Source organism: Arvicanthis niloticus, chromosome X (assembly GCF_011762505.2).
Source record: "Arvicanthis niloticus isolate mArvNil1 chromosome X, mArvNil1.pat.X, whole genome shotgun sequence".
Lineage (NCBI taxonomy): Eukaryota > Metazoa > Chordata > Mammalia > Rodentia > Muridae > Arvicanthis > Arvicanthis niloticus.
The window spans coordinates 59068583-59087870 of NC_047679.1; the positions used below are offsets into that span (position 1 = coordinate 59068583).

The 19288-nt window shown below is 40.6% G+C and overlaps 1 protein-coding gene across 2 annotated transcripts in view; it reads right to left on the minus strand.

Annotated features, from left to right (window-relative positions):
• Positions 1-541: 541 nt before the first annotated feature.
• Magt1 (magnesium transporter 1) overlaps positions 542-19288 on the minus strand; it is a 36427-nt gene continuing 17680 nt past the window's right edge. Inside the window, exons 4-11 of one of the 2 annotated variants that reach the window (XM_034485293.2) lie at positions 18578-18718; positions 17496-17636; positions 13229-13318; positions 12580-12643; positions 10367-10441; positions 5668-5758; positions 3369-3412; positions 2378-2494 (exon numbers count right to left, since the gene is read on the minus strand). In XM_034485293.2, coding sequence (XP_034341184.1) covers positions 3397-3412; positions 5668-5758; positions 10367-10441; positions 12580-12643; positions 13229-13318; positions 17496-17636; positions 18578-18718 — 618 coding nt within the window. In that variant the 3' untranslated portion in view covers positions 2378-2494; positions 3369-3396. Of the gene's footprint in view, positions 3413-5667; positions 5759-10366; positions 10442-12579; positions 12644-13228; positions 13319-17495; positions 17637-18577; positions 18719-19288 lie in introns of both variants that reach the window. The other variant, XM_076918544.1, reaches the window with a different exon arrangement.

A 19288-nucleotide genomic window follows, 5' to 3' on the forward strand; every position in this document is an offset into this window, starting at 1 on the left:
TAATTAAACATTCAAGATAGAATATTCTATTTTAAGAATTCCCCCTTTGTCCAGGCAGTGGTGGCACACACCTTTAATCCCAGAATTTGTGAGGCAGAAGCAGTCGGATTTCTGAGTTTGGGTCAGCCTGGTCTACAGAGTGAGTTCCAGGACAGCCAGGGCTATACGGAGAAACCCTGTCTAGAAAAACCACACACACACAAAAAGAATTTCCCCTTTGATATTTCATATTGCCCCCTCTGTAGAAAGGTGCTGTGGTTTGAACATGGAATATCTTCATAGGCTCATTTGCTAGCTAGTGGGAGTGTCTGGGAGGTTGTGGAACCTTTTAGAGACAGTCTTGCTAGAGTACATCACTGGTCTCTTCTCCTTTTGCTTCCTGACTGCCTGAGGGCTTCATGCTCCAGCTGCCATGTCTCCCCTAGATATGTTCTTTTCTATCTTTGAGCCAAAATGGACCAATGTCTTTCTTAAGTTGCTTGATTCAAGGTATTTTATAATAGTAACAGAAAAGAAGTGACAATAGAGAATAAAAAACATGTAATTTAGGTTGTAAAAGTTTATTGACATGAAGCAGTAAGCTAGACATTTGGTTATCTTTGCTATAATAATGTATCATTTTGAACAGTATATTAAAAATACATAATGAATTATATTTAAACCAGTACTAGAAAAGTAAATTAAGAATCTACTTAAGGCACTTCAGATAAAAGCTAAATTTAAAATTTCCACAAAAGTAACACTATTTTAAATGGGAAAATCTGCTTTCCACAGATTTTAGCCAGAGCATGCCTTTCTCCGTACTAAAGAATGTTGCTCTTAAACAAGGAGAAAACACACAGAACACTGACCACGGGAGGCAGCAGCAGCTAGAGGTTACACAGTAGGATGCTGCCCAGTTCAACTTTGCAAGTCTTCACACTAGTTTCCTAAGAATCACAGCAGAAATTCATTTGGCAGAGACAGGTACAAGAATAGCAGTTAAGGAATTAAGAATCACTCAATTTATAAGGAACGATCAACTGTATCCTCCTAATCATCAAATTTGTAGCAACAACAACCAACCACCCAAAACATTTTTCTGGGCCCATTATGCCTATTTCTTTCCATAAACCTCTATTATATAAGACATGGGAAGGTTATTGCATGATCAATAGCAGAGAATAGTCACAGTATCTTTTTTTTGGCTTTGGGATAGAGTCTTATGTAGCTCAGGTTGGCCTTAGACTCACTATATACTCAAGGATGAGGCTGAATTTCTGATCTTCCTGTCTCTATTTCCTGAGTGCATTGGGATTACACCCATGTGCTACCATACCTGGCTTATGTGATGTTGTGGATTGAACCCATGACTTCCTAGGTTTCTGTGGTGTTTGGGATTGAACCCACAGCCTTGTAAAGTGCTCTACCACTGAGCTCCAGTCCAAGCCTATGGTTTTTTGAAACAGGGTTTCTCTGTGTAGCCCTGGCTGTCCTGGAACTCACTCTGTAGAGCAGGCTTAGAAATTTCAAACTCAGAAATCCTCCTGCCTCTACCTCCCAAGTGCTGAGATTAAAGGCGTGTGCCACCACTGCTTGGCAAGCCTACATTTTCTTAACAGTGGCATTTTGGACTATTTATGGTGAAAGCCAGAGTCAGCCATATTATAACCATGATTTAAATGTTCTTCATGGAAAACTGGTTAATATATATGGTTATTTCCACTACCAGAAAAAAAAGATAAAATTCAAACAAAATCCCTTTCATAGTTCTACTTTTTGACATATTTTTGAGATGAGGTGTTACTATGATGCCAGACTGTCTCAAATTCTTGCACTTGGTGGACTATGTTTTAGCCAGCAGGACAGCTAAGAGCAGAGGCAGGTGTCTGCCGCTATTCTTTGTATCTCTAATTTATGGGGTAAATAAAAAGCTAAACTGATAGCAAAAGCAGTTTGCAGTCAATGGTGGCAATGCCTGCCATCCCAGCACTTGAGAAGCTGAGACACGAGGATGAATGTGAGCCAGAGGTCGGGCAGGTCTCCATAAGGGAGGGAAGATCAGCTAGCGCTCTGTCTCACAGAGAGGTTTCAAGAAACATTCCTTTTAGAAAACAGGAACACACACAAAACCAGAAATGAAAACAATAGCCAGACTAGGTTTCAAGAAACACTTATTTAAAAACAAGCCCATGTTTTACAGAACATGTGTTTTAAAAAGCAAAAGAGCAGGTTTCAAGAACAGTCCTCACCAAAAGAAAAAAATATGCAAACTAGCAATCTTTCTTTTTTTCTAAGGCATTGGGATTGAACACAACAGAGTGTGACTCATGCTAGGCAAGCACTCTACCTCTGAGCCACAGCCTCAGCTTGAAAACACGTCAGTTTTCTTCCTTCCTTCCTTTTTTTCTTTTTTCCTGGAGATGGGGTCTCACTATGTAGCCCAGGCTGACCACAAACTCACAAAGCTCAGCCTTCGTCTACCACAGCCTGGCAAACCATTTCATTTCTGTACCTAGGCAACAAATCAATATTTCATAATTTTGTTTTCTCATTCTAAGAGAGTCCTTTCCATGAACACAACTCAGCTTATTTTTCTGTTAGGTAAAAACGAAATCAATGACAATGTGTAACTTACACAAACACTTGAGACCATTTATAAGTTATACTGTTTTTTAGCAACAAACTATTATTATTAGAGAACGGCCATCTTAAATAAAACTAAAAACATAATGAATTAGAAATCTTTCCATGTACAAGGTAGTTATAGCACACTCATGCACAGACCATAGTCTTTAGTTAGAGGTACTTCTTATGTGTAAAAGGAGGCATATGTGGCTGATTTCAGTCGGAAAGACACAGGAACGACACAGGAAGACATGTCTTTCCAAAGGCTACATGGTCCATTTTCAGATCACACAGTGCATATGATACCTTGGCCCAAGAGGAAAGGTCTGTAAAGCACATACATCTGCACAAAGAAGGAAAAGTAATGACCACTTCCAGATGCAGTTGTTTGCAATAAGCAGAGGTGGAAATTCCTGATCAGAACCCTCCATCCCCAACCTTAGATAAGATAAAATCAGATGACTGAAAGTTAACTAAAGTAGTTTTGAGGTTTGCTCTAAGCAAAATGAAGTAGTAGTTTTAAATTTTTCTAAAGTACTTAATTCTACAAAACTCAAATGTTTCGTAAGTTCATTGGGAAGGGAAGGTTAAGAGGAGCATAATTCCAAATACTTCATGATCTTACAACTGCTTGTTAAGGCACTACATAGCTTTGGTTAAATGATTAACTATTTAGATCACTTGACAAAAAGAGGTAATATAAAATACGTGAGTTGCATTCTTCAAACACCAAATAGCTTTTATTTTGCACTTTCCATTACCAGTGTCAATTTTTCTCTGGAATCTTCTTTAACTCATCAGAAAGCTGAAACAAAATATATATCAGTATGTTAGTCTCTGAAAGAAAACTAAGTTTTACTTGTTTAGTATAAAAGGAAGTTTATTGGGTGGGGGGAGTAGGGACCTGGAAAAAGGGTAGAAGAGGCAGAGAAGGACAGAAGGAGAGGCTGGCTGGGAATATGTGGGAAGAGAGAGGAGGAGAATAGGAAGGCTTTACTTCTCTTTTTTTTTTTTTTTTCTTTTTTTGAGAGAGGATTTCTTTATGTAACAGCTTTGGTCGTCCTGCACTTGCTTTGTAAACCAGGCTAACCTCAAACTCAAAGAGATCTGTCTGCCTCTGCCTCCCAAGTGCCGGAATTAAAAGGAATATGCTACCACACCCAGCTAAGTTTGATGTTTTATAAATACATAGTATGTTGATTTTAATATGTTATGTACTATGATCTGAGTATCAAAAAAAAAAATGTGAGAAACAGGGAAACACCTGTTTTTTGAAAAAAAGAAGGGAAAGACCTTCCTTTTGAGATAGTGTCTCATGTAATGAGCTCAAACATACGAGTTTGAAGACAGCTCAAATTTATTATGTAGCCAAAGACAATCCAGATCTGATCCTGCCTGTGTCTCTGAGTGCTGGGATTATGGGTCTACAATACCAGAGGATGACATGTTTTAAAACATAAATTATGGAAGCTGGGATAATGGCTCAGTAGTTAACAGCATATACAGCTCTCACAAAAGACTCAGGTTCAATTCCCAGCATCTACATGGCAGCTTACAACCATTTAGGTAACTCCAGTTCCAGAGGCTTCAGACCTCTGTGGGCACAAGGTATGCATTTCCTACACACACACACACACACACACACACACACACACACACGCACGCAAGTAAACCAGTCATACATATAAAAATAAGTAAGTCTTTAAAAAGTAAAAATGTTAACCAATACTCAGATTATAAAACCAACACAAGCCAATCAATCATTTCACTTGCCTATAACAGCAAAACCAAAACCCTATAACATTAACAATTTCCTCCCCTAGCCACTGGGATCTCTATGAACTTTATAAATATTTGAAACACACTAGCTGCTTTCTTTTGTGTTTTTTAGGTTTCTTTTTATTAATTTTAATTATGTGTATGTGTCTGTATGTGAGTATATGCATGAGTTCAGCTTCCCTCAGAGGCCAGAGGGATTAGCTACCCTGGAGCTGGAGTTACACAGATGGTATGAGCCACCTTGACATGACATGGTGTTGAGAAGCACTGTAACTCTAGCTGGAGGAGGATCTTAAAGCACACATGCATACACAAAAGAAAACCAACCAGAAACCCAAGAAGCTAGAGTGATGCTCTTCTAGAGGACCCGAGATTGCTTTCTAGCACCCACATGGTGCAGCTTATAACAAACTCCAGCTCCAGGGGAAATGGTATGCTCTTCTAGCCTCTGCACACGTGCGGCATATATATTCTCTCACACATGAATAAAAAATAAAAGAATATTTTTAAAAATCCCTATAAATAACAGCCAGGTGGTGGTGGTGGTGCACACCTTTTATACCAGCAGAGGCAGGCAGATCTCTGTGACTCAAGGCCAGCCTGGCCTACAAAGCAAGCTCCAGGACAGCCAGGGCTACACAGAGAAACACTGTCTTGAAAAACAAACCAAATCAAACAACCTCCCTCCAACAAAAGTCCTGGCAATTCCATAAAAGAAATGACCAGATAGCTGTGGTGATGCACACCATTAATCCCATCACTGGGAGGCCAAGGCAGGCAGATCTCAGTGAGGTGGAATTCAGCTTCATCCTTGTAGTAAGACCCTATCTCAAATGAGAGGGGAAAGGGAGAGAGACCACATAAGCCAGGCAGGAGAGGGACATTCCATCAGTTCCACCACTTGGGATGCAGAAGCACTGCTGGCAAGTTCAAGGGAAGTCTGGGCTACATAATGAGTTCCAAGCCAGTGAGAGATACATAGTGACACCCTATCTCAAAACACCAACACAGAAAATACACACTCAAGTACAATGCCTTCCACAACACACTATGACAGTATATGCCTGTAAGCCCAGAAATTAGGTTGATATAGACAGGAAAATCAGGAGTTCAAGGCTAGCTTGGGGTAGATGAGAACCTGTTGCAAGAGCAAAATGAAACAAGAAAACAAGTGGAAACCAGGAGACTCTTCAAAATGAAGGCATAAAAGGGTAAGCAATAAACTATCATAAAGCAATACTAACTCTAATCATTGTAAGTATAGGTAAAATAAGAATATACCTGTATGGGTAACCATGGTATTTTGATCGAAAGATAGAGAGCATCCAACTGAAGAATAACACAACAAGGCCGATCCCAGCAACACACATCACTGTGAGAAAAAAAAAAGCAGAGTCATCAGGTCGCCCCTGACAAACCACCTACAGTGTAGACCGTACACTTCCAAAGAGGAAAACATGCTAAGAATCAGATTTCCAACAGAGTTAAGCCCCATTTGGGCAAGGGGCTTGTCATTTTAATATAGATTCTGAAAACAGAGGTTAGGAGGAAGAGAGGTGGCCTAGAAGAAAGTAAGGCACTTCATAGAGAGTCATGCCCACCCCATCTCCCCCACCATAAGACTCTTTCTCTGTATAGCTCTTGCTTTCCTGGAACTCACTATGTAGGCCAGGCTGGCTCCAAACTCTCAGAGATATGCTTGCTTCTATCTCTTAGAGTGCTGGAGTTAAAGATGTTACTGTCCAGCTCTCATCCCCACTTTAAAAAAAGAATTATTTAGTTATTTTATGTATGTGAATACATTGATTGCAGCTGTCTTCAGACACACCAGAAGAGGGCATTGGATCCCATTAAAGATGGCTGTGAGCCACCATGTGGTTGTTGGGAACTGAACTCAGGACCTCTGGAAGAGTAGTCAGTGCTCTTAACTGCTGAGCCATCTCTCCAGCCCTAATCTCCACTTTTTAATCTTGCAGTGTTTGCATTGCTTGTAAGCTTACTCCACCACAATACAATAGTCAATTTACTTATATACCCGTGCAATTCAGTTGTATAAAAGAATACACGTCCTTAAATATATCACACTGTGCCTATAATCCCACAATTCATAAAGCAGAGGCAGCAGAATGGAAGAAATATAAGGCCAAGTCATTCTACAAAGCAAATTCCAGGCTAACCAGGATTACATAGCAACACCTTCTTGAAAGATCAAAAAGAAAAAAAAATCAAAAGCATTAGAGCCTTCAATAATTTAATTCAGTACTCAGGAGGTGCAGTTTAGAGCCAGTAGTACACCTTGAACTACATGATGAGTTCAGACTCAAGCATGCTCTCGCTACATAGAAAATTCCAAGCCAGCAAGGGCTATGTAGTCAGATTATCTTAAAAAAAAAGGAATCCAAGAACTAGATGGAATTTTGACAACATATTCTGCTACAGTGTTTTACCACTTAAATTCCTACCAGATTGTATTGTATTTAGATGGCATTTTCCAAGCGAGGAATACTGAAATGGGCAATCCAAACAAATCACAATTGGGCCAGCAAGGTGGCTGAGTAAGAAAATGTGCTTGCTGCCAAGCCTGACTGAGTTTGATCACCAGGAGCAACATAGTAGGAGAAGGAACTCCTACAAGTTGTCCTCTGACCTCAATCATGTTGTGGTACTCACATACATACACATATACATTCTGTAGTGGTGGTTTGAATAGGTTTGTCCCCCATAGACTCATGTGTTTCAATGCCTGGCCCATGGGAAGTGGCACTATTAGGGTTTTACTGCTATGAACAGACACCATGACCAAGGCCAGTCTTATAAAGGAAAACATTTAAACATTTAAATAGGGCTGGCTTACAGATTCAGAGGTTCATTCCATTATCATCAAGGTGGGAGCACGGCAGCATCCAGGCAGGCATGGTTTGGGCAGGGCTAAGAGTTCTACATCTTCATCTGAAGCCTGCTAGCAGAACACACACTTCCAAGCAACTAGGAGTATTGTCTTAAAGCCCAGGCCCACAGTGACACACCTACTCCAACAAGGCCACGCCTCCAAATAGTGCCACTCTCTGGGCCAAGCATATGCAAACTATCACAAGGTGTCACTGTGGGTGTGAACTTTGCAATCTGTAGTGTTCAAGTTCCATCCAGTATGGAATCAGAGCTTCCTGGCTGCCTGCAGAATCAGTCCCCTTCTGCTGCCTATGGATCAAGATGTAGAACTCTGTTTCTTCAGTACCACGTCTGTCTGTATGCTGTCATGCTTCCTGCCATGATGATAACAGAATGAATCTATGAAACTACACCAGCCCCAAGTAAATGTTGTCTTTTATAAGAGTTGCCTTGGTCATGGTGTCTCTTCACAGCAATGAAACCCTAAGACACATAATATGCGCACATGCGCGTGCGCGCGCACACACACACACAAAATAATAAAAATACTTCAAATCTATAAAATAAACATCACAATGTATTATGTATTAAATAGTTAATAGATATAGTCTTTTTAAAAAAGATGTATTTATTTATTTTATGTATATGAGTACACCATTGCTCTCTTTAGACACACCAGAAGAGGGCATCAGACCCCATTACAGATGGTTGTGAGCTACCATGTGGTTGCTGGGAATTGAACTCAGGACCTCTGGAAGAGTAGTTGGTGCTCTTAACCACTGAGACATCTCTCCAGCCCCCTAATAGCTATATTCTTAAAATGAAAGGTTTATTTTTATTATTTTTTGGGACAGGGTCTCACTGTGTAGCAGTGAATGACCTCTTACTTTGAGATGAACTTGCCTCCTCAGTGTTTGGATTGTAGGTGTATATTACCTATGCCTGGCAAAAATTAATCATTTTACAGAAAAAATTAGGTATAAATAACTTAATATTTTAACAAGATCCCAGAAATTGTGCTAACAAGTTATATTGTAGGCATCTTTTTGAAATAATAAAAATGTGTGAATATTTGTTTCCTTGAGACAGGGTCTCTAAAATAGCCTGAGGTGGCTTCAAACTCACTAAGTAGCAAAGGATGGCTTTGAACTCCATAATTTCTCTGTTCTACTGGCTAAGTGCTTGAATTCCACGTGTGTCACCTTGGACAGCTTCTTTGTTTTTTGAGACAGTTTTCGTACACAGCACACAGAGGGCCTCAATTGGCAGCAATCTTCTTATCTCAGCCTCTGGAGTGCAGGAACTTTTAGACTATGCCACCACATCCAATACGTGCATGTTCTAAAGCGTAAAAAGTACATGCTCCCAGGGGGTCCAAGACTTTGTAATTCTCTTACTCTGTACTTCCCAAGTTTTGGAATTACAGGTGTGTACTGCCACAACACAACTAAGTTTTTTTATTTGTTTTGTTTCTAGGTAGGGTGTCTTATAGCCTTGTCTTGCCTAGAACTTGCTATGTTTACCAGTCTGGCCACAAATATAGGGTGTTGGTTTGATGGTGCTATTTATTCACATGCTAAATACTGGCCTCCAAGATCTGGTTGCCCCGAGAAGACCCTCACGTACATCAAGTGATGCTATGTAACCTTGCTTCCCAAGTTAGTCAATAAAAGAAAGGCTAAAGCCTGTGATTAGGCAGTATATAGAGGTAGATGGGTTTTCAGTTACCTGGCTGGGGGTTGCAGGGAGAGAAGAAAGGACACCAAGGGAGGAGGAGGCTGCCAGAGGGAGGAGATGGACCATGAGCACATGGCCAGGAGAAACAGCAAGGAACAAGGGACATATGGCTGGGGTGTAAATTAGAGTATCTCTAAAATCTTCCTAACCTAGGCTTACAGCTTGTAAATAAAATACCTGGATTGCATGTCTTTTATATGGAATAGCTTGAATTTACAACAATTTCTACATGCAAACTTGCAACTTGCATCAATATTACTTCTGCCTCAAGTATTTTTCTTGAGGTTTTTTGAAACAAAGTTTCTCTGTGAAGCCCTGGCTGACCTGGAACTTACTCTGTAGACCAGGCTGGCCCTGAACTCACAGAAATCCACCTGCATCTGCCTCCTGAGTGCTGGGATTAAAGGTGTGTGCCATCATCCCCTATCTACCCCTGTATTTAGGTTTTAGAGTGAGTATTCACTTTAAAACACACACACACACACACACACACACACACACACACACACACACACACACACTTTTGTACTGTTGGTGTGTGCCCATTTACGACAAGCAATCTACACTAGAGCTATATTCTCAGGCCTGCTCACAGTTTGTTTTTTTGTTTCCTTTTGGGATATTGGTGATTGAATCTAGACTGTAGAATATGATAGGCAAGTACTCTACCACATAGTTATATGTCCAGTCTTCTTTTTATTTTTTTGAGATAGGGTTTTAACTAAGTTGTAGTCTGGCTGGCTTCCATCTCATTTTATAGACCAATTAGGCCTTGAACTTGTGATCCTCCCACCTCACCCTCCTGAATGTATGGAATTATGGGCCAGTGCCATCAAGTCTTGTTCTCAGACATACAGTTTTTAAAATGTTTTTACAGATGGGGCTGGAGAAGTGGCTCAGAGAGTAAAAATACTTGGGGTCAGTCCCCAGCACGGCACACAACCATACATAATGGCACTATCTGTAATCCTAGCACTTGGAAAGTGGAGACAGGAGGATCACAAATTCAAAGCCTCAGGTACACAGTCAGTTTGAAGCTGTCTTAGAAACCACCAAGATGTTCTTACGAGTAGGAAGAGATGGTGAGCACGGAGGCTGAGGCAGGAGGTTTGAAAGTTCCAGGTCAGCTTGTCCACATATCAGAGCTTATCTCAAAAGAAAACAAAATCAATGGAACAAAAAAGTGGGAAGAAAGATTATATTAATATCAACAGTTATTCTTGGTGGAATAACAGAAAATTCTTCCTAGAAGTTTCACAGTCTTTCATATTTTCTATAAAGGGAAAGTAATTAGTTAAGATTCTTTTTTTTCTGTATTAAAGGCAGAACTGAAACATTGTGGCATGTGACTTACTCCTTCGCTTCCCAATATCCATGTCAGAGGTAGCAGCTTCACATAAAAGCACCATACCTAAGGTAACCCCACCATCTTAGAAAAACTGTTTAAGGAGAAATTCATGTAGCTACAAAAGACGTATCATTTTCTTATTCCCAGTTTCTCACAAAGAAAATTAAGATGAATTTATAAACCTTCAAGTAGTAACCCAAACAAATATTCTTATATGTTTACAATATTATTAACTGCAAAGATTTAATTAAAAAGTAAGGTTGAGCCAGATTTGGTAGCTAGGCCAGCCTGGGATACATAAGATCTTATCTTTAAAACAACAACAACAACAAAAAAAAACAACAAAAAAAAATGGCCCTTGTGTACCTGGTATGGAGGTACATGTCTTTAATCCCAGCACTTGGGAGGCAGAGGCAGGCAGATCCCTGTGAGCTCAAAGCCAGCCTGATTTAAATAGCACAGGCCATTCAGTGCTACACAGTAAGACCTTGTCTCAAAGAAACAAAAGCCAACACCAAAACCCCATATTGATACCACTAAAAGAATTAAGGTTGAAAATACTTCAGTTTTAAAAATAAAACATACCACTAGGAAAGCCCACCTATATATAAAATGAGCCTTTGTGTATCACATCTGGAACACAGCAAATTTCTAACTCTATACACATTGAAAATACTAGGTAGTCATCACCAACACCCCTGAAATGGACATACTTGAAATATGCACCATTTAAGACAACAGCAACTTACTTTTTTATTTTTTTGGTTTTTTGAGACAGGGTTTCTCTGTGTAGCCCTGGCTGTCCTGGAACTCACTCTGTAGACCAGACTGGCCTCGAACTCAGAAATCCGCCTGCCTCTGCCTCCCAAGTGCTGGGATTAAAGGTGTGCGCCACCACCACCCGGCTGCAACTTACTTTTACATGCAAAATAATCTCAAATATTCAAAAATTAAACTTTAGAGAAGAAATTATTACTCAGCTATTCAACTGTCATATCCCAATGAAAAAGGAAAATCCCCCATGTGGAATAACCTTATACTTATTCATTTTCATAATGGCAGGTACATAAATCAAAATGGAAATACTATAGCAAAGAAGCACATCACATGGTTGAATAATAAGCAGTATCAGTGTTCAAAGATAAAAGTTTGTTCAAGCAGAAAAGAGACCATCACCTGTACTTTGTGAATACTAGTAATGGTCAAACATTCTGAGTTAATTATGTACATGATGAGCATTGTAAGCTGCCGCCTGGGGGGATAATTAAGTGGTATGAGAGGAATAGGTGTTCTAATGACTATATTCACCTCTTCATTACCATCTTGCATTTCTTCTTCAATAGCTTTATTAAGAATGACTGCCTGTGTCCCATGTTTTTAATTGACTGGCTTTTAATTAATTTAACTTAACTAGTGTGTATGTGTGTGTAACACGGGTGCACCTGTTTGCACTTGTGTTAGAGATGTGTAGAGGTCAAAAGACAAGTTGCAGGAATTGGTTCTTTCCTTTCACTGTGTTGGTCCTGGAGATCCAACTCAAGTTGTTAAGGAGGCTGGCAGGCAACACTCTCCAGCCCACTGCTATTTTTTTTTAACTCAGCCAAGTTTCTTCTCCAGCATCTTTTCTTTTTTCTTCCTGCAGCACTTTCTATCTAGCTTTTCTCTGAAGAGTGCCAGGAATTGACCTTGGGGTCTTGTGCATGCTAGGCCAGTGCTATACTACTGAGATATATCTTAGCCCCAACTTCTCTTTTAGCCTATAAATTAAGGCTTCATTAATTCTATCTTTCTTTTTAATTTTTGGTTTCTTTGAGATAGGGTTTCTCGGTATAGCCTCGGCTCTCCTGGAACTCTCTCTATAGACCAGGTTGGCTTCTGCCTCCTGATTAAAGGTGTTTGCTACTATCACCAAGAATAATGTTTCATTTTAAATGCCACCTAAACCTTATTTTTCTTCTAAACCCTCACAGTTCTATTTTAACTTTATTAAAAAGACATGCCATGCTTCTGTTATGTGTAGACTTCCATATATCAGTGAGCTCATCAACCTGGCTTTGTCAGACTTAAGGTTTGAGGAAGACATAAGCACTAGAATTTCCAAAGGATACTCTGCCTGCATTAGGATAGCAGCTCCAACCAAATGCTGTACAGAGAACACGAGATTGTAAGAAAATGAGCAATTGAAAATGCAATACTAAAGACTTATTATGAAAGGATACTGAAGAGTAGAACGATGTGGGTTTCAGCTACAAACTGGGCCTGGCTGCTTCCGTGGATATAATTCTGGGAGGAGAAGACAAATGCAATCTTTACATTATACACTAAACTGTAGTTTTGTAACCCTAAAACATGATATGTTAAACTTTAGGAAATGATCAATTCACTTTGTCTATGTAAGCATGTAGCATACTTCGTGAGGCTATTAAAAGCTATTTCTGTATTTGTTTTTTCTTTGCATTTGTACTACATATTTCACAAAAAAGTATGAGAAAAACAATATCTAAGTGTATAAAACTACAAGGTAAAACGATGCAGCCATGACAGTAGGAGCGCATTTCCCAATCAATCACCATATCTGATAGTACCTAGCACAGTGGCTAGAAACAGCAGGTAATCCAATCCCTGACTAATTCTCATATTTAGTTTGAGACTTTCTTAGCCATCCTAGTCAAAAGAACTCAATCAAGGGAATAAAGAATGTTCCACTTTGGAGCATGGTATGCTCTAATTGTAACTGAAGCTTATTAACAAGGACTAAAGAGTCAAAACTGTAAGCAGTTGCTGGATATGCCAGCACTGGCCTCACATGGTAATCGTCATTACATTAACTTTAGTATCCAATACAAACAAATTCCAAACTTTCCTTACCACGTGTCCTGTATGGGGATTCTTATGAGCATACGGTGGCCCTCTTATATGGTTCCACATTTGGCCAGATGTCATAGCAAGTACAAAACACTAGAAAACAAAAATAATGGAATACTCATGATTTAGCTAACTCAAACTGACTAGGTTAGTAGGTACATGAAAATACTTATACATTCAGAAAACACATGACTTTTTTTTTCAAATAAATGATTTCTTTAAAATTTATATTTTACCACAAAGATCACAATTCAACATCATTTTTAAAGGGATTTTAAACTATAATTAAACAGAATAGTTTCAAAATTGAGTACTGGAAATATATCTGAAAAATATTTTCAAAAGAACTGTAAAGTGGGGTTTGAGTGATGTCTCAGGGGATCTGAGTTGGGTTCCCAGGACCATAATGGGTGGCTCATAACTGCCTATAGGATTAGGAGGTATGGCCTTGTTGGAGGAAGTGTCATTGAGGGTGAACTTTGGGGTTTTCAGAAGCCCAGGCCAGGGCCAGTGGCTCTCTCTCCCTGCTGCCTTTGGATAAAAATGTGTAAGTATCAGCTCCTCAGCGCCATGCCTGCCTGCATACTGCTATGCTTCCTGCCATGATGATAATGGACTGACCTCTGAAGCTGTGAGCCAGCCCCAGTTCAATGCTGTCTTTTATAAGGGTTGCCATGGTCATGGTGTCTCTTCACAGCAATAGAACACTATGACAGACCCATAAGCTCCTATGTTTGAATGGTTGCTACACAATTGGTAGAACTATTTGCGTTGGATTTTGAGGTGTGGCTTTTTGGAAGGAAGTGTGTCACTGGGGGTAAACTCTGAGCTCTCAAAAGATTTGTGCCACTTCCCAGTGTACTCCCTGCCTCCTAACTATGGACTGAGATGTGAGCTCTCAGCTATTCCTTCACTCCACCACGGTGAACTCTCACCCTCTGAAGCTAAGCCAAATGAAATGCTTTCTTTTATAGAGTTGCCTTGGTCAGAGTATTTTATCACAGCAACAGAAAAGCAACAGAGACAATGACCTAAGTTCAATTCCCAGAATCCACATAAAAAAGGTGAGGGCATGTGGCTGGAGAGAGGCTCATGAGTTAAGAGCATTTGCTTCTTTTGTAAAGGACTGAAGTCTGATTCCCAGCACTCCCAGCAGGCAGTTCACAAATGCTTATAACTCTAAGGGATCCAATGCCCTCTCCTGGCCTCCAGCCAGCCTAACTGACAGCAGTGAGACACTTTCTAAAATGCAAAAACAAAAACAAAGTGGACAGATCCTGAGCAACAACAGTAGAGGTTCACTTTCTGGCCTCCACAGATACGAACACATACATCTACATAAATAAGCACCAGCATGCACATTCACTGAAAAAAATGGGGCTGAATAGATGGCTCAGTGGGTAAGAGTACTTGCTATAAAAATAAGAAGACCTGAGTCCAAATACCTAGTCCCCCTTGTTAAAAGCCTATCACGGCTGTACTTCCCTGTGATGCTGTGTTGAAAAACAGAGACAGGCAGATAGATCTCAAGAGCTCACTGGCGAGCTGATTTGAGATCATCTATAAAAATAAGGTAGAGTTGGGTGTGGTGGCTCATGTCTTTATTCCCAACACTTGGGGAGGCAGAGATGGTCAGATCTCTGTGAATTCTAGGCCAGCTTTATCTACAAAGTGAGTTCCGGGATAGCCAGGGCTGTTGTACGCAGAAACCTTGTCTCTGGGGGGAACAAAGGTGGAAAGGTGGAGAACAATAAAGAATGACTTTAAACATTCTCCTCTGGTCTATGCATGTGCAGTTGTATGCATGTGCACATTCTTACAACACACACACACACACACACACACACACACACACACATCAAAAAAGCTAAGCTCCTTTTCACATAGATGAAAGCTAATAGAACCCAAGAGATTATTCTGGGTACAGTAGTATGTGCTTATAATCTCAGAAGGAGGGAGTTGGAGACAGGAGGCTCTCTGAGCATCACTGTGCAACAGTCTACCAAAATTGGTTAATTCCCAGTTCAGAGAGAAACTCTGAGACGGACAGTTGCACACCTTTGATCCCAGCACTTGGGAGGCAGAGACAGGTGGACTTCTGAGTTCAAGGCCAGCCTGGTCTACAGAGTGAGTTCCAGGACAGCCAGGGCCACACAGAGAAACCCTGTCTTGAAAAACCAAAAAAAAAAAAAAAAATCTGAAGAAGACACCCAATGTCAACTTGTGGCCTACACACGTAGGAAGGAAGGAAGAAATGAAGGAAGGGAGAGAGGGAGGGAGGGAGAAGGGAAAGAAAATAGAAGATTTCAGGGAATTACAAATCAAAACAACTCTGAGACTCCATCTTACTCCTGTCAGAATGGCTGAGAACAAAGACCAAAGAGACAAAACTCACACTAGCAAGGATGGGGAGCATGGGGAAGATGAGGAGCACACCTTCATTGCTGGTGGGAGTGCAAGCTTCTACAACCACTTTGAAAATCAATGTGGTGGTTCCTTAGAAAGCTGGGACTCAATCTACCTGAGGACCCAGCCATACCACTCCTGGGCATATACCCAGAAGATGCTCCAACATATAACAAGGACATATGCTCCACTATGTTCATAGCAACCTTATTTATAATAGCCAGAAGCTAGAAAGAACCCAGATGTCCTTCAACAGAGGAATGGATACAAAAAATGTGGTGCATTTACACAATGGTGTATTACTTGGCTATTAAAAACAATGAATTCAAGAAATTTGCAGGCAAATAGATGGAACTAGAAATAATCATCCTGAGTGAGGTAACCCAGACTCGGAAAAACACACATGGTACCGCACTTACTTATAACTGGATATTAGCTTTAAAGTAAAGGATAACCATGCTATAATCAGCAGATAGACCCAGAGGAGCTAAGTAACAGGTAGGACTCAAGGGGGAATATATATGTATGAATCTCACTGAGAAGGGGAAACAGAGTAGACGTTATGGATAGGGAGAGGGGACTGGGTAGGGGTTGGGGGTGGGGATGGGAACAGGAAGGATCAGGTGTGGGTTGGATGGGGAGAGTACTGAGAGACAACTGCAATGAGGGAGCATCTCTGGGACAAGCTAGAAACCAAAGACAACAGAAACTCTCAGGAATCAATGAGGGTGACCCTAGCTAAGACTCCTAGCAAGGAGGGATACAAAGCATGAACCAGCCATCTCCTTAACCAGTCAAGACTTCCAGTGGAGGTGCTGGAACAGCAAAGCAGCCATAAACCTTTGACCTGCAAATAGTTTGTTCTACATACAAGATGTACTGGAGTAAAGGTGGTATAGAAATTGTGTGAGTGGCCAACCAATGACTGGTCCAGCTTGAGACCCATGCCATGAGAGGGAACCCACCCCTGATACTGCCTGGAGGGCTGGACACCCAGAGGCTGGAGAGCCCAGAGGCCTAGGATAGACCTAAACACGAATGGGGAAAAAAGGCAATGAAGTAATTCCTAATGATATTCTGCTACAGTCATAACTTGGTGTCTAGCCCAATGTCATTAGAGAGACTTCATCCAGCATCTGTCAGAAACAGATACAGAAATCCACAGCCAAGTATTAAGCAGCACTGGGGGATCCCGTGGAAGAGGGGTAGGAAGGACTGTAGGAGTCAGAGGTGTCAAGGACACAAGAAAACCCAAAAAATCAACTAAACTTGGCCCACTGGGGTTCACAGACACTGAACCAACAACCAGTGAGCTTGGTCTTCATGTGGGAAGCACTGGCCTTCTCTGATTCTGTTGCCTGCCTTTGGGACGTTCCTCCTACCGAGTTGTTTTGTCCAGCCTTAATAGAGCAGCAGGTGCCCAGTCTTACTGCAACTTGCTATGTCATAGCTCCTTGACATTCAATAAAGCCAGCCCTTTTCTGAAAAGAAAGGAAGGAGGAACGGATGTGGGGGTGGGGAAAAAAGGAGAGGTGGAGTGGGAGGGGCTAGGAAGGAGAAACTGCCATAGAGATGTAAAATAAATAAAATTCAATAAAAATGAGTAAAATTTAAAAAAATAATACAATTCAGGTGATAGTGGTGCACACCTTTAATCCCAGCACTCAGGAGGCAGAGGCAGGTGGCTCTCTGTGAGTTCAAAAGTCAGCCTGGTCTACAGAGTGAGTCTATAGAGGACAGCCAGGGCTATACAAAGAAACAGAAAAACCAAAGGGAAATAAATAAAAATTAAAAAAGAAAGAAAAGAAAGAAATAGATTATTAGGTTCTTTTTTGATCATTTTTTTCTTCTTCAATTTACTTACCAAAGCTGCAAAAGCCCACCCAGTTTTATTAAAGAGGAATTCCATATTGCTTCTTCGAAGGTACACAAGTCCACCAATAACAGCCAGAAGTAATCCCAACATTAGAGGTCCAGCATAATTTGGAGGTCTAATTACTCTAATCTAATGGAAAGGAGATAGAAAGACATGTTAAAGTATAAAATGTATTTATTTTGTAATTAATGATAGTGAAATAAAAGCAGGCTGTAGAGTGAAAAATTATAAAGACCGTTTTATGAAATATATATATGCTTTTTCTTTACCCTAAACCTGAGCAAAAGAATACAAGTTCCAGAAGGCGGAACTGAATGTAAGATTTTCACTGCCCCGGGACACATTCCAGGTGGAGGACATTATCTCTGAATCAGAGGACACTTGCTGGATTAACATTCCTCAAGCCTCAGGGAAGAAAAATAGTTAATCTGAAATAGTTGGTAAATGACAGGGTGGGGCACAGTGACGTGGTAAAGCTACATTCTTGAGAGGAATGAGTGTGCAGATTGATTTTCACATGACTCTGGATCATTTGGGCTGGATTCTTCTGGAATGTTCCACTGTTCTTGGTTACCCCTCCCTCCCTTGGTCTTCCCAGTGTTATGTTCAAAATTTGTAAAACAACCAATCATGTGTAACCGCGAATAAATGCCTTCCTTTCCTCACCCCATGCTATGAAAAAACCCCCTCAGCTTGCGGGCCTTTTGTCAAAATTCTGTTCCTGTGTGGACAAGCAGTTTTGACCGTTGACTAGCCAATTCTCCCCAATAAACCTCTGCTGATTGCATCCAGGTATGGTTTCTTGTAATTTTTGGGTGGTCGTGATTTCCTGAGATTTGAGGAAGGGTCTCCCGAGTTTTGTGGGTCTTCACAGGCAAAATGTAATTTCAGGGAAAAATCCCTCTTTCCTCTATTTTACTCCAATCAGTCTAAACTAAATGCTAGAAATAACATGTAAGAACTGCCAAATCATTCCAGCTCAATGACATGAAGACAAGGCCAGCTAGCATCCCCAGGTAAGATTCAAAAACCATGAAAAAAAAACAGTTCTGTAAAGCAGGAAAACTTACATTGACATCAGTTCTGTCTGCGATCCACCTGGCAATCTGTTCAGCTGAAAACCCTCGCACCTGCAACTCATATGTATCAGCCCTTTTGGGTTTTCCTTTCGGAGGAAAGTTGATGAAAGTTGGAGCTGAATTCATATTTAGCTGAATAAAGAGTAATCCATGGAAACATAAGTTAACAAGAAAACAGTCTCTTTTTTTGTAATAAAAACAATCTCACAGCATTTATTATCACCTAATGATAATGTCACAAGAAAAAGATGCATAAATGTAGCTCCCAGCAGAAGACATCTTTAAAAACACTGAACTGCCTTCTTCAGCTTTTCCCATGCTGGACCATTGCTAGTTGGAAACACTTTGGAACAGAGTAATATTATCCCCTTTTAGCATGATCCAACCCAGTTGTTTTCTTGACTTTGTTTTCAAACGAATCTCTTCTGCATCATGTAATACAAGGTTCATGTACACATCAAAGCCAATAATACAATCCTCTATCCAAACAGTCACTTGCTCATACAGGCACACCTAAATTCAAGATCTATGTTGCGATCTATTTTGCAAGTATCTGGAGATGAGTTTCTGTACCTGGGCGATCAAGGAAAAGAAATGTACAAACAGTAGAGACTCTGCTCCCAACTTCATCTGACTCTCTAGTGCCCCAAGGCCAGGCCGGGGTACCTGCAAGCACTAGTGACCACCCAGAGCATGCACTCC